Source organism: Scophthalmus maximus, chromosome 1 (genome assembly GCF_022379125.1).
Source record: "Scophthalmus maximus strain ysfricsl-2021 chromosome 1, ASM2237912v1, whole genome shotgun sequence".
Taxonomy (NCBI): Eukaryota; Metazoa; Chordata; class Actinopteri; order Pleuronectiformes; family Scophthalmidae; genus Scophthalmus; species Scophthalmus maximus.
In genome coordinates, this window is record NC_061515.1 from 4819798 (window position 1) to 4834561 (window position 14764).

At 42.2% G+C, this 14764-nt stretch overlaps 2 protein-coding genes across 4 annotated transcripts in view; one reads left to right on the forward strand and one right to left on the reverse strand.

Annotated features, from left to right (window-relative positions):
- LOC118315973 (zinc finger protein 236-like) overlaps positions 1 to 13045 on the reverse strand; it is a 41774-nt gene extending 28729 nt beyond the window's left edge. For all 3 annotated transcript variants that reach the window (XM_035643716.2, XM_035643710.2, XM_047335537.1), the window contains exons 1-8: positions 12905 to 13045; positions 11304 to 11443; positions 10073 to 10237; positions 9780 to 9958; positions 8612 to 8742; positions 7595 to 7767; positions 2253 to 2375; positions 627 to 800 (exon numbers count right to left, since the gene is read on the reverse strand). In XM_035643716.2, coding sequence (XP_035499609.1) covers positions 627 to 800; positions 2253 to 2375; positions 7595 to 7767; positions 8612 to 8742; positions 9780 to 9958; positions 10073 to 10237; positions 11304 to 11443; positions 12905 to 12956 — 1137 coding nt within the window. In that variant the 5' untranslated portion in view covers positions 12957 to 13045. The remainder of the gene's footprint in view (positions 1 to 626; positions 801 to 2252; positions 2376 to 7594; positions 7768 to 8611; positions 8743 to 9779; positions 9959 to 10072; positions 10238 to 11303; positions 11444 to 12904) is intronic.
- LOC118315985 (zinc finger protein 516-like) overlaps positions 12620 to 14764 on the forward strand; it is a 66305-nt gene continuing 64160 nt past the window's right edge. The window contains exon 1 of the mRNA XM_035643745.2: positions 12620 to 13146. The gene's annotated coding sequence lies outside the window, so the exon portion shown is untranslated. The remainder of the gene's footprint in view (positions 13147 to 14764) is intronic.

Below are 14764 nucleotides of genomic sequence, written 5' to 3' on the forward strand. Positions count from 1 at the left end.
CACCTTATTGTGTTGCAGAGGTTCTATTCAACCCTCCCACAGCACACATCCATAGAGCTTCCCAGAGTAAATTCATTTTTAATATTGTCTCCTTTCCCCTAGATGGGCTTATCACTGTGAAAAATGCCGCCATCCAGTCAGGAAAGGAAAGCTATATAAAGTATATTTTTTTGGTTTCAAACAAATATCATTTCAGTGACATTTCAGTGAGTGTATGGAAAATATTTGTATTCTTTTCATACCTTTATCTCGCACAATAAATTCCCACTGTGGGTCTTGTGATCGCAATCTAAATCACGTCTGTATAAATGGTTCCAGTGACTGTTTGAGTTCTACCCTGACAGCTCCTGGCGTGTGTGTGTGTGTGTGTGTGTGTGTGTGTGTGTGTGTGTGTGTGTGTGTGTGTGTGTGTGTGTGTGTGTGTGTGTGTGTGTGTGTGTGTTGGAGGATTTCAAATCCAGAGACTGCAGCTGGGTTGGTGCGTTTCTTAAAGATGGATGTTTTAATTATACAGGCTCGATCTGAGCAGTGTGTGTCCAGTCAGACTGCAGTGTCCTGAATACCACTGGGTTTTTGTTTTTGATCCTCTAATACATTTAGTCGTGAGTGAATTTTCCCTCTCTCACCTGCAAGATGTCCTGGTTGATGGCAGTTTCCATGGCAATAGCTGGCTCTGGAGGTTGGGGCTGGGCCGTCTCCCCGCTGACCTGTTCAGACAGCTCTAGAAGTTGCTGGATGACATCTGTCACCCCTTCGCCGCCCTCTGACCCCCCCGGACCCTGACCTGTCGTCTCCGTCTCCTTCGGGAGAGGAAGACGGGGAAACGGAAGTAGAAGGAGGGAAGAAAAAAAAAAAAACAAGGACAAATGTCAGAAAGGGAAACGACACTGAGTATTTTAAAATCTGACATTTTTTTCTTTGGGGCTCAGTGGAGCATAGAAAATAAGCAAAGCATTGAGTATTATTGAGAAAAAGGTTGATGAGTGTTTGTCTGAATTACTGACTCTTTGAAATATTGTGCAACAAAGACAGTTACATTAAGATAATGGCTATGTTTACATACGTAAGTAGAGATGTTTCTGATACCAGTATCAGAAATGCCTCTTACCTCTTTTATCAAAGAGATTTTTTTTTTTTTTTTTGCTTTTCACACCATTATGACTAAAAACTCCAGAGATCAGGGGGTCAGGCAGTTTCAGAAATACTCAAACCCGCCCGTCTGGCACTGACCATCATGTGACGGTCACAGAGATCACATTGTTTCCTCACTGAGATGTTTGATGGGAACATTAACTGAAGCTCCTGGCCTGTATGTGCATGATTTTATGCAGTGCGCTGCTGCTGCATGATCGGCTGATTGGATATTTGCAAGAATAAGGAGGTGTACAGGTGTTCCTGTGTGCAGGGAGTATATATATAAACATCACTCATCTGCAAATAATAATTTGCAATTAAATGACCTAATGATTACCAAATGATGCTGATGCATTATTACCAGTGAGAAGATTGGCAGGATCAACGCTGCATGTCAGGCAATATTTGGTAGAAGAGCTTGGCAATGGCTCAAGGTGAAAGACGAATGGAAAAACACAACTAGCATTTTTATCCACCATCAAAAAGCCCAGAAAAACCTGTTAGAGGGAATTTTGACAAACACTAGCACTTAAAATACTGTGGGTCTGAGTATAAAGCTACCAACTATCTTGATCGTGGACTTGTCTGAAGTAACTAAAGCCACAAATCAATTATTTGGCAAATATGTGGCACTTGTTATTTCTGCGGTTGTTTCCTCGTCTCTCTGTGCCTTTCCATTAAAAGGAAAATGAAAAGGGCTTATCTCATTCCCATTGAAAACTGAGTGATAGTGACTTACTCCCCAACGCAGGACAAAGAAACGATAATTGCATTTTGAGATGAAAATATTGTTGGACTTTATGCAGATTTGAAAATTAAGTAAATTAAGTAAAATCCATGCCAAAGTTATCTTCTTAACATGGCAGTAAGCCACTAACGTAACCTGAGAAGCCGTGGAACCTTAATCTCTCCCCCTCTCACTGTGATTAAAGACACAGAGCATTGACTTCAGTACCACGATAAATCATAACTAACTGTGTGCCAAGAAGAACCTCAGTATATCTCATTAACCTTGTAAAAGCAAGAGACTGAAATTACCTAGGTAGATTCAAAGAAGAGGCTGCAGTGAGAAATGGTTATAACTTTTTGGTCTTGTTTTCAACGTGCTGCTCTCTTACCGGAGTGCTGGAGGGGACCTCGATCACAGAGATGTGCATTTTGCTGATGTGGGCGTTAAGGCTGCCCAGCTTCTTGAATACACAGCTGCAGTCCATGCATGGGAACAGCGTCATCCCTTTAACCTGCAAGACAAAATAGAAAATTCACAAAAAAGTTATTATCCCTGGCTGCTATATGCACATGTTATGCTGTTGTAGCTCCCCTCAAAAGACCTATTCTAGTCATGGAACTTTTGGGGAAAAAAATTGTGTTTCAGGAAAAAAATGTTGCACTCGTTAGAGGTCTCAGCACGAAGGTGGTTATGTCTATGTTTGATAAAGAAATGCTACATTGATATATTTGCTTTTTTTCCTGGCATTTTGTTTATCCGTAGGAAAACAGACGGCTGGTAATTACATTGGTTTGCCTTGGTTAACTCAAGAACTGCTCAAGAGTGTGCACTTTCATGTAAAGGTATAAATTATGAATCGGTTATTATCTAACTTTCCCTATAATAATATGTGTAGGAATAATGAACTGTTGAGAACGCCACCACCTGAGGGCTCCTGATTTAATTAAGTAAATGCAAAGTGGGCAGGGACTAATATATGCCATCCCTCTTAAGTTATATTAACTTCCAGACCTTAAGCATATTTAGAATGAAGGGAAATGATGTATTATTACGTGTTATGATGGTTGTTCTTCTTTCTGCTCTGTCAATCTGAGTTATCTAAGTGTCATCAGTGTGACCACCACCACTGAAAATAAATTGGACGGAAAACTGTGGAGTTTTGTTGACTTTGCCTGAGGGGAGCTCGGGGGAAGCAAATGCTTATTCAGAGCAGGTAGAGAGCAGTTTTTCTACTATGGGCATGAGAAGATGTTGCAAAAAAAATATTTGGAGGTTGAACCACTTAAGAAGGCCCTTTGTTACTGGATGACAGTAAGTAGTGGGCGGATGAGAACAGTTTGAAGTGTTGCTAAAAAAAATAGGTCGTGAACTTTTGAAGAAATGTGAGAGAGAAAAAAATATTTTAGGTGAAGTGGAGCATCAATGTGGACAGGGATTGTTTACAAGAAGTTGAGAGAGCTTTTAGATGTTTCACTAGAAAAGTTTGTGAGTTCGTCTGTGTGTTTCTCAGCGCTGTGATAATGGGAATGTGTGGGCTGAGGATGATGTGCACAGGTGTAGAACATCTGGGAAAAGATGGATGGACACAGGAGGAGTGTCATGGAGCGCGTGTGTCAATTTCCGATCGCTGGTTTCAGAAAGTTACTAAGATGGTCGGACACAGATCCAAACTAATCTGATGTCGGAAATGTTTGGGGGGGGGGGGGGGGGTCTTCTGAAGCTATGTGTCCATCCAACGAGCAGTTCTTCTAATCACAAGCAGTTGATGTAATCGCTGAAAGCATTTGAAAAAGGTTGTAAAAACGTTCCAAAAGCTTTGATTAAAAACCCAAAGCCATACTCTTGCTAGCAGAGATGCAGTGTTTTAAGGAAGTGTCGGGATTCGTGACTTTTATGATATTCATGACTGGGGCACAAAAAAAATGAATACTACTTGATAATTGCACTTGACTAATAACCAGCGGCTGCTTTTGAATCAAAGATTTATGGAGAACTTTCTTTTTTTGCATTTTCGTATCAGAATTTGTGATGAGAGCAAATATTGTATATGCCATTCATATGCAGACAGTGTTATAGTCTCAACATGCACCCTACATGACAGAACACTTTTGTCTATTGGATTTAGCAACGATGATTTTACTCCCCTGGCTCCTCAGTATGCATCTGCTCAGGAAATCTGTTACGAATAATGCCTGCCTGACCATAATTTATTCATAAAGTCAGTCAATCATAGGGACAACCTCTATCTGGAACTGGAAAGCTGAAGAACACTTGTGAAAATTAGATGCATTATTCAAATTGTCCTGCTGTTTGGCTTTCCACAAGTAATTCAATCATCTGGCCCCATCGCAAGCTTTTAGCATGGAATACACAATCATGTTTAGTGAGCAAAATAATAAAAAAAGATATTCATATTTAATTGAGTCAAAACTAGTATAAAACAGACAAAGAGAAAGTGTAAGAAAATGTGTAGGAAATTAACTTTGCAGACCATTTGACCTATTGAACCACTCGAAGGAAATAATAATTAAAATGTTTCCTTAAACGTGCAGTGCTTTCCATAAACTATTCAGTAACTTCTCATTGCTTATTTTGACAAATAAGTTCGTTACCTGACCCTTTGTTTATCTCGACCGCAGTACTTTCCTTTATTTAAGGATGGCTTTTTTTTCACAGTTAATTTATTCTACTGACGAGTTATTAGATTTGTCTCTGACACATTATTGAGTTAATATTGACTTTGCAGTTGTGAACATTACTGTTGTTGCTATGTATTTAGTTGTGATATCGGATGCTCCAAATCATGTTTTATGAATAAAATATGATGTCAGGGAACTCAATATGTTTCTCAACGTCATACTCCCCCCCCCCATGGTTTACATAATTGGTTGTCCTGTCACTGAGAAATGTTTTTCTGCTCAGTGTGTAACAAAATGATTGTTTTATAATTCTCAACGTTATAACAATTGAGAGGGAAAACTCCTTAAAATATGCAACAGTCGAATCAGCATGTATCATGGAATAGTGGCATTAAAATTTTCTGACCCCATTCCCTCCCCTTTCTTTCCCACTGGCTGTCGACTACATGTCCTTGTGTAAAGCCCTGAATGTTCCACGTTTACTGGAACACAATAAACGGGGCAAAATTATCCATCAAATACACCCTTCAGCTTTTATTTAGACTTAATTAATTTTGACAGGAAGAAAAGACTATTAATAGGAACCAAAAAAAAACGTTATTAGGTGCACGTAGCTAAAACTAATTTAATACCAATGCAAACACAGAGGTTTGCCTTCTTCACTGATATAAATATGGTTAAAAAAAATAAGAATTGAAAAGGCTGTTGGTATAACACAATGCAGCTTGACGTCAACAGATGACCACAGTTAAATCAATACATTCTCTGAAAACAAACTAAAAACATTTTTACCTTCATGAGAGATAGATCTATCACAGGACTGCTGTATTAGACTTGTTTGAGCTTGGTGTAAGAATTAAATTATAATCACCTGGGATACGTGTGTATAAAGTAGTGTAACTGGAGTCCAGTATTTCCCAATGAGGGACGTGTCATGGGAAGTCACGGATATTCACGAAAAAGACTCTCAGGGACGTTCTGAGTTGATGCCAGTGATGGACACTGACAATGCTAACGTGGTCCAGACTAATGGACTAAAATGATGGCAATATTGGATTTTTTTTCCTGCAATTTTCAGGAGCTATAGCCAAACTGTGGCAAACAGAACAAAATCAATCTCTATGTTGGCATTTGTGCGGAACGAAATTGGCGTGGAGCTTGGTGTGTGCAAGAACAAAGCATCCTTTTTTCTGCATTAAGGCCTTGTTACATTGTTTTGTGAAAATGCACAGGCATATGTACACTCAGCGGCCACACAAATAGCTTATCAGCCAATCACATGGCTGCAATTCAATGCATTTAGGCATGTAGAGGTGGTCAAGACAAGGGGATTTAAGTGACGTTGAACGTGGTATGGTTGTTGGTGCCAGGCGGGCTGGTCTGAGTATTTCAGAAACTGTTGATCTACTGGGATTTTCACGCACAACCATCTCTAGGGTTTACAGAGAATGGTCCGAAAAAGAGAAATTATCCAGTGAGTGGCAGCTGTGTGGACGAAAATGCCCCGTTGAAAGTATGCCACGAAGAATTAAGGCAGTACTGAAGGCAAAAGGGGGTCCAACCTTTTACTAGCAAGGTGTACCTAATAAAGTGGCCGGTGAGTGTATATTGTGGTGCATCCACTGATGGAGACACCCACTGCACCTCCCGTGTGGTGCTTTGCAATCAGGCTGCAGGAAGCCGAGTCAGTCCAGACTGTATAGCCACATTAGTGAGAGCAGTCATGAACCAGGGGGCTACTCCCCCCACCACTGTGAATCCACCTTTTGATGGGCGTTGTCAACAAACCCTACACACGGACATCCACACACTGGAGAATTCATTATCTGTCAACATGAACATTTGGGTACACGGGGGGAGGACTTTGATTTGTACAATTCTTTTGACCTTTAAAAACCATAGTTTGGCACTGAAACCAAGTGACGTCCTCGGTGACAGAGCACCATTAGAGACCAAAGTCGTGACTAAATTAGGACGAATAAATCAGGAAGGCCGCTATGGAGTGCTTACAAAGGAGGAGAACCAAATGAGGAGCACAGAGCCGCAATTTCACCTCATTCCCTTTCTAGCAGTCGCACAATATGGCAAGGCGTCCTGCCACATTCAGTGTAACAAGCTGTGAGCATGCAGGAGGGTTGGCTGTTTAGAGTGTGAGTGAAGGAGGTGCACAAGAAGAGTACAAAACATCTGGGACAGATAGTTAATTACCAAAACCTGCCAAGCATCATGTAAAGTATTTGATATTCCATGTGCATGGCGAACAGCATTTCAAATTCACACTTGCCACTATTATCATTCACTTATGAAGCTCAGTCATTCTATAAATAAAAGAATGAAACACTCACTGCTTTCCTCAAAATGTGTATTTTATGTCAGTAAACATGAAGTATAATAGTGCTAGTTTCCACCTTGACCAGACACCAACATTGCATTAAATATTAAATATGATAGTTTCAATTGTGTTTAATGTTATTATTTAAATCTTAAAGCAATAAAGTAATACAGTGATTGTAAAATCTGCCTAGTTGCCCTGATACACAGGGTATTTAAAGAAATTCCCAAAATGAATGAAACTACATTCATAACAAAATCAAATTTTAATTTACTTCAGGTAGTTTGTCACTTGTTTAATGAATAAATAACTAAGATTTTAATGTGAAATATGCAAAAGTTCCTCCTGCCCCCTCTGGCCTAAGATGATAATAAAAGAATGGAATGAAAAAAGAACTGAGGCAGAACATAATCTTTCTATTGACATAGCAATGACAACAAATGAGTCAGATTTATTCCTAATTGTTCAAGTCTAAGGAGATTTAGGTAGGATGTAGTGGCTCTATCGTACTTTTCTGTTTCAGCCATGTGACTTGGCTGTGTAGTTGGAGGCAACCAAATCCATCTATACTAAAAGAAAACACCAACACTTTACACACTGTTGTAAAACAGCTGTTTGTTTTTCTGGTAACTGATTCTATTGCTAAGGTACCAAACAAACACAATGGCAGATGGCATCACATCCCACGCAGATATTTCCCCACACAGTGTGTGAGGGCGGAAACTTTTAGCATTTGAACCTGTGGCTCGGTGCTCTTACCTCAGAGTGAACTCTTTGAACGTGGGAATGCAGGTTCCCCTTCTGGGAGAAGGAAGCGGGGCAGAACATGCAGAGGTGAGGTTTCTCCCCGGTGTGCCTCACCATGTGGGTCTGCAGCACCACCTTCTGGTTGAAAGCCTTGCCGCAATGTGAGCACTTGTAGGGCCTCTCACCTGAAGGGAAGGGCAAGGCCAGGTAAAAAACAGAAGCCCATAGGAGGATGGGAAGTCTGAGGACAATTAGACACTTTAACAACAACTGCCATTTCTAAAGGCTTGGTTAATAACTTTAAAATAAAATTAAACTATTGATGACTGGGGGCTTCTTTAGGACATCCTCACTTATTCATCTCTTTGATTATTCAAAGAGATGAATCTCTTTGATTATTCATCCTCACTTATTCCCCACCCCCCCGCCCCCAATTCAATGGTAGGGGAAACACTGGTAAATAATAATTCCCTATTGCAACATCATTTCAGTGTGTGTGTGTGTGTGTGTGTTGTCTCCCTAATTGACTCTTCATCAGCTTAAGGGCTGTTTTAAGATTCAAAGCACAGAGGAATCAACTCCATCCACCATTATGCATCTGGCCGGCCGACAAAGCAAACAAATGGGACATGTGGATGATGTGTACACAACATGTCGGTCGGAAGCTATTGGCTATGTTTGCTGAACTTGGGAAGCTGAGCAAAAACAAAATCTCGGTGTGACAGACGAGTGATTAACTGAGCTGAGGCGGACACTTCCTCAGAAATGGAGGGAGACTGCAGACATAACACGGCCTAGAATTTAATTTAAGGGCCATTAAAACACCCACAGAGTCGCCTGCTGCACCCACACCTAAGCCTACACCTAATAAAACCTGGTGCCAGAGCCCACCCACACTTTAGAAAAGATCCACCAACCTGTGGACCAGCATCATCCACACGGAACAGTAATTCCTCTGAGCATGAATCACCGCATCATATCTCAATAACACAGGCATGGCATCGCTCTTTTTCAGTGCTCTCCGCTCACCTGTATGTATTCGTATGTGTCTGACAAGCTGGCTGGGCTTTTTGAAAGCTTTTCCACAGTGATGGCAGCTGTTGGTGAACCCAGTGCGGTCAATGTTTTTCTTGTAGTTTCTTGAACTGGAGGTGAGCGGCCTGGGGAAGGAGCAAACATGGAAAAAAAAGGTCAAAATGGGTTTATATGACATGAACTAACAGAGGATAACACATGATTATTTTCACTTCTCTAACACATTTTGCATCATGTTTAAACAGTAGCTTGTCACATAACCGATTTAAGTGAACTTTGAATTTAACATTTGGGTTTTTGAAAGAGACTAGCACTAGATTAGTCTCCACAAATGCAGGATATTATAAAGTAAAGTAGGCCATTAAAAGAATAAAAAATATATGTAAACAAATAAACAAAATAAATAAAAGGTGCAAATCAGTGCTTTCACCTGCAGAGCTAGATTTTCACTATTATAAAAACTATTTTTCAGTTTGACAGTGCACATGGTTACGTGAAATATTGTGACACATTACTATTTTACATTCTAAATGTGCATGAACATTTGACAAGCTCAGTTCTTTGGGTATTTTTCCCCCACAGCTTCCACATACTGATGCTGATGAAAAACTGCCTGCAGCAACGAGTTCATGACAGTGAATTAGAATGCACCAAAATTGAGCTTTTTTATTCCACGAAATGGCATAAGTAGATAATACATGCTTTTAAATCCTCAGACATTATTGCAATCGCATGGAGGTTCATCCCCAATCAGAGCTAGTGATTATTTCTTACTATCAAAATGTTCAGAGAAAGGATTTGAGTATCATGGTTTGACTAATTCAGTCAAATCCTCCATGATGCCGACTTGCAATTTGGATGTTTACTAGGAAGGCGACTAAATCCTTCTATACTACAGTAAAATTATAAACTTTCTACACAGTTGAAGAGTTGGAATCAACAAAAACCCTAATGTGGCATGTAAACTAAAATTCATATAAAGCACTGCACGCAGCTACCCCCCCTTTGATATCATTCTCTGAGTGGTAGACTTCAGACTGTGAATTGCCTATAACAAGATCCCCATAGTGCCTTTTAACAGATGCCCCCCTTTTGACTTCAAGCACTTTTGCGCCCGACTCGGTCAAATGTAATAAATCAATATCCGGAGCCCCCGTCTGACCTCATCTTGGCGTGACTCTTTGTGTGCTCCTTGAGGTGCGCGGACGTCTCAAACTCCTTGCCGCAGGTCTTGCAGGTGTAGACCTTGACGCCCGACAGCTCCTTGCGGTGCTCCTCCATGTGCAGAGAGAGCTGGCTCTGGAGGACAAACTCATCTCCGCACTCTGCACAGATCAAATTCTGCAGTGGGGGGTTGTCGGGGAAAGGTAAAGAAAGGAGAGACGAGACACATAAAGGTCACTTTTATACACGGAGCAATAAAGGGTTTGCTGTTCGACTGGTGAGGTGACTAACCTCCTCCTTCTCGTGCAGCATGACATGGGATTTGAGGCTGGCGATGCGCGAGAACCTTTTGTGGCAAACGGGGCAGGTGAAGTCAGAGGTGGTGTGTGTGGACTTGTGGAGGGTGAGGTTGAACTCCACGTTAAATGTCTGTGAGCAACAGTCACATCGATGGGGCTGCAAAGGGGAGAGAAGAGAACTTGAATAACCTTAATAAACAATGGAAGTTTTGTCAAATTTCTCTCTGCATACAGTCCTTGCAGCTGAAAACTCTAACTCTTGGTGGAGACAGTTTTTATATTACACCTCAATCAGTATGCTACTTTAACTGGCAACTACATTTTCTGCAAAAAGGAAGTGACTGAGAAAGAAAAACAGAAAAAAGGAAGGGAAGAGAATATTATCATTGCATCCATGAGGCGAGAAAGAGCTCCGATATTAAAATACATTTCTGTCAGAGGAGGTGGCTGACTGAATTTCTCTGAATCTGGAGGAGACTGAGAGCAGCCCCACTGACACCGGTGAGTCTGACTCAGGGTGGCAGCCCCCGAGGCTCCTCCTGTTCAGCCTGGAGAAAATGCCAGTGTGGGTGAAGAAAGTGGCCGTGACATTGAAATGGCCCACAACTACAGGTGGAGCTGCAAAATGAGGTGAGCCGGGGGTTTCGCTGTCGTGTTGTCATCCCAGAGGAAACGGTTAAAGAGAGGACACCAGACCAGAGAAATGACGCAAAGTAAACCCTGTGTGTATCCCTTAATTCAGAAAGTGCAGGAGAAATGTCCACCTTGCTGCTGGTAACTGCACATTCAGTGACTGGCAGACTAAGCTGAGACCTGTGATGAGGCTGCCAAATATATGACGGCAGCTTTACACTTTCACATTGTGAAAAATCATCTGAGCTGAAAAATCCAGGACACCTCCAGCTTTGACAGTAAGCCACGAGTTTGCCCCAAATCCAACCGGAAGCGGGGACGTTGTGATCTACTACAGCTCCGACCAGACTATCTTTTGAAGATTTTGAAAACCTTCTTCGTTAGCAGCAGCATGAATGTCATTAGAAAACTAATCGAGAAACACAAATCTGAGTATAAAAAAACATAAGAATACAAAATGTGCAAATGACAGAGGGCAGGGCAAGCCCAGTCTAATGACTTTTTCTGGATAAATAAAAGGTTTTTCAAAATTGCTACTTGTTCGCTTTCTTTTCATGGCTGACCGCCGCCACCGCCGCGGCTGCACTTGCCTTGTCGTTGACCTCATGCACGCGTAGATGCTTCTGCAGCTGGCTCTCAGTGGTGAAGACCTGACTGCATATCGTGCACTTCTTGTCCTTGAGCTCGCCATCGCTGACGCCTTCGCCTTTCGTCTCACCGGAATCCGCATCTGGCGAGGAGAAGCACAAACGGAGAGACCATTTCAATTCTCTTTCCAGTGGTTTTTCTCGCCCCCGTCAAGAAGAAGCTGAAGATGATGAGGACAGAGGGCAGCTTCAACTGCACCGATGACGTTTTCAGTGGCTTCATTTAAAAGCTACTACAGTAAATACTCGTCTAAAACCAGATGTTTTCATCTGCACAGTGGGTTTTTTTGCATCACAACATGGTGACAATATGGTATGACAGTCCTCTCGGTAGAAGACGACGTGGTTGCATACTTAGGGCACAATCTGACCCGGCATTTGAATTGATCCAGTGATTCCTGAAGTGAGGACTTTCAAGTTAAGGCTTGCAGTGCGAACAATCGAGAGACTAATATGGAAGTATTAGTGCTCATGTGAGACTGCACTTTCCCCGTATTTAAATTTGAATGTGATACACTTCAATTTCTCCCTGTCAGAGTGGGAGATCACTTCAGAGGATCACACCTACGAAAAATACCAGACCATCAATATAACTTACTGATAAATAAGTTGTCGTTCAGCAATACTTCTAGGATCTGTGTACATGATGCAGGTTTGCAAGGATGACATAACAATTCTATTATTTTTAGCTCATTTACACAGGAGTGTTAACACAAATCGATGATCAGTTTTGAAATAGAGTCAATCATTTCACATCGTGTGTGTATGTGTGTGTGTGAACCTGATGATGGGGGGGGGCATTGATATGATATTGATATGATATTACTTATGATATTGGAATTCAACCGGTTTGGTTTCACTGTCAAAGTTGCACACTGCCAGTGTTGTTGTCGGCACAGAACAGTTCACATCCATCAGGTCATTCGCGACTTAGCCTACTACCTGTCCCATCATTTGTTAAGCTGCACATTTGCAGGTGATGGCGTCAACGCGCTAGCGAACTGGGGGCACACACGGCAGTTTATGTTGTCGACTCGTGCGTGCGGCAAACTTGCTCTGGACCGACACCGAGCACACAGCCGCACCTGCGGCGCAGCTGGACACAGCCGCTGCTCCGCGGCATCAACGTAACGACGGGCAACACGCATCGAGCGCGTTAGCCTGCCAAGCTAACGCTAGCGAAGCTAGCCAGTTAGCAACAACGAGCTAACGGCGAATTAGTGATTAAAAACGCACATTAGTGGGCAGCAGACTGCGCCGAGTGCGACCGCGCGGCGGCTGCCTCTTCCCCTCGCGGACACCAAGTTCGACTGGAAGCCAATAAGAGGCGGCACCGACATGTTATTAATATCATTCCGCCTCGATCGCTCCTTCGCCGCCACAAAGCGAAAAGCCCACCCGCAACACACCATATCCGGGGACTATATGCACCGCGTTCAAGTGTAATTATCTGCGCCGCGGAGGCGTTCGCCTGCGTTGTAGACGGTTATTCGGACGGCGCGCGGTCGGTGTGTTTTATTCGTCGCGTTTTGGCCACTTGTTACCTGCGTCGTCGCTGCTTTTGACTCTCAGTTTGCGAGGCCGGCCCCGCGGCATAGTTCCAGTACTCGGGGCGGGTTGTGCTGTGAACGGGTTCGGCTTTTTTTTTTTTTTTCCAAAATGGCGTCTCCGTAGAGACGCGGCGGCGGCGGCGGCGGCAGCGGCGTCCGCCCCCGAGAAGACGCGCCGCGGCAGCACGGAGCAAGGGAGACATCTACCGTCCGGTCCGTTGTACATGCATCGACAGGTACATAGAAAGAACAAATGAAACAAAACAAATTGCTCTGCTAATGAGGGAGTAATTATGAATAAGTAATGAAAGAAATGTGCAATGTTTGTGCTGTATTTATATATTTTTGTCTTTTTGTCTTTTTGTTGTTGTTGTTGTTGTTGTTGTTGTTCCCAATTGTCCCCGAAGGCATTGTGAATGCCACACAATGCCATACGTTTGTAGTACGTTTAATAATCTATGATAAATAATTTGAATGAATCGAGTGGCCTGTAGCTTTTGAAACTGTTCTGTAAATGCCCAGGGGGCCCTGAATGCCCCGTGTGTGTGTCAAGGCCCATCAGGTGTACGTGCTGCATTTTTCCTGTTCTGTGTATATTCCTTGAATGAATCTTTAATAAAACTATATAATTAATAAGTGGCTCGCAGCTCAAACCGAACAATTTAATTTGGCTGTGTATACGACAGTAAACAAGCTGTCACAAGTAACTAAAGTGAACATGCAGGGGGGGAAATAAATAAAGAACAGGTTTTTAGCATTTTCCACTAATAGCCGTCATCAAACTGATTTTCACAAGATTCACTTTCATGAAAAAGAGGTAGCCTAATGAAGGGGAAGTGTAGAGAGATACCTTAAATGTGCAAAACCGAACTATACATTTTAATATACATAAGAATATTCTAAGATAATATTAAAAGTATTACGCATTGATTATATTCATAGAAAGTGTAAATGAGTGTTACAATCGCACACTGTAATTGCCATGAATACTGTTGAAGAGAAAACACAACAAAGTATATGACACTCATTACCCATTGCCAGTGACGCATAAAGTACCTGTTGATATATTACTGTAATATTACCGAAACCATATTAAATTAAAAAAATACCTGAAAGTGCTGTGTGAAAAGTGTGTCAATAATCTCATCCGTGACACAGTTTAAGTACCTTGGTTGCATCATAAAAAGCCATCATGAAGTGGGATGTGTCGGTTTCTAACTCACAACCCGAGTGCCTTGCACAAGATCACAGTGATTTTCCAACAGAGGTGCGTGAGGCACGTTGTAATATACCTTCACCGTCACCAGCAGAGGGAGGCAATGAGCTATGATTGGCTCCGGTCATTTATGGGCCAATAATCCCAGAGATGCCGAGAGCTGACTGTGCTGATTAAATGGGTTTGCTCCTGTTTAGTAGTGTGCCACTGATCTCGGCCGCCTCACAGACTTTTGTGTTTCTCCGGATCTGAAGGCATTTGAATGCCGAACACTGGGGAACAGAGCTGTGTATTCCAAGTATTCCATTCAGAGCACGCAGTCAAAGTGTACACGCTAAACATAGCACACGTAGCCTACAGTTGCTGCCTGTATGCAGTGTTTACAGTGGTGAGAAGTAAAGATACAGAATATGAACAGTTTCTGCCTAGTTTGGAGTGAAAGAAAGATCCACAAAGACGTCAAGACAATTCACCTCGTCACCAAAGAAAAAGGGTCCCACCAAACTCGGACAGAAAAAAAGAGTTTGACCCAGAAAACACACCAGGATTATGTGCAACTTTAACATATCATTGTGCCCATAAATAGATATCCATCTGTCGTACAGATGTGTCTTTAGCAGGACTCGGCAACATTTCTC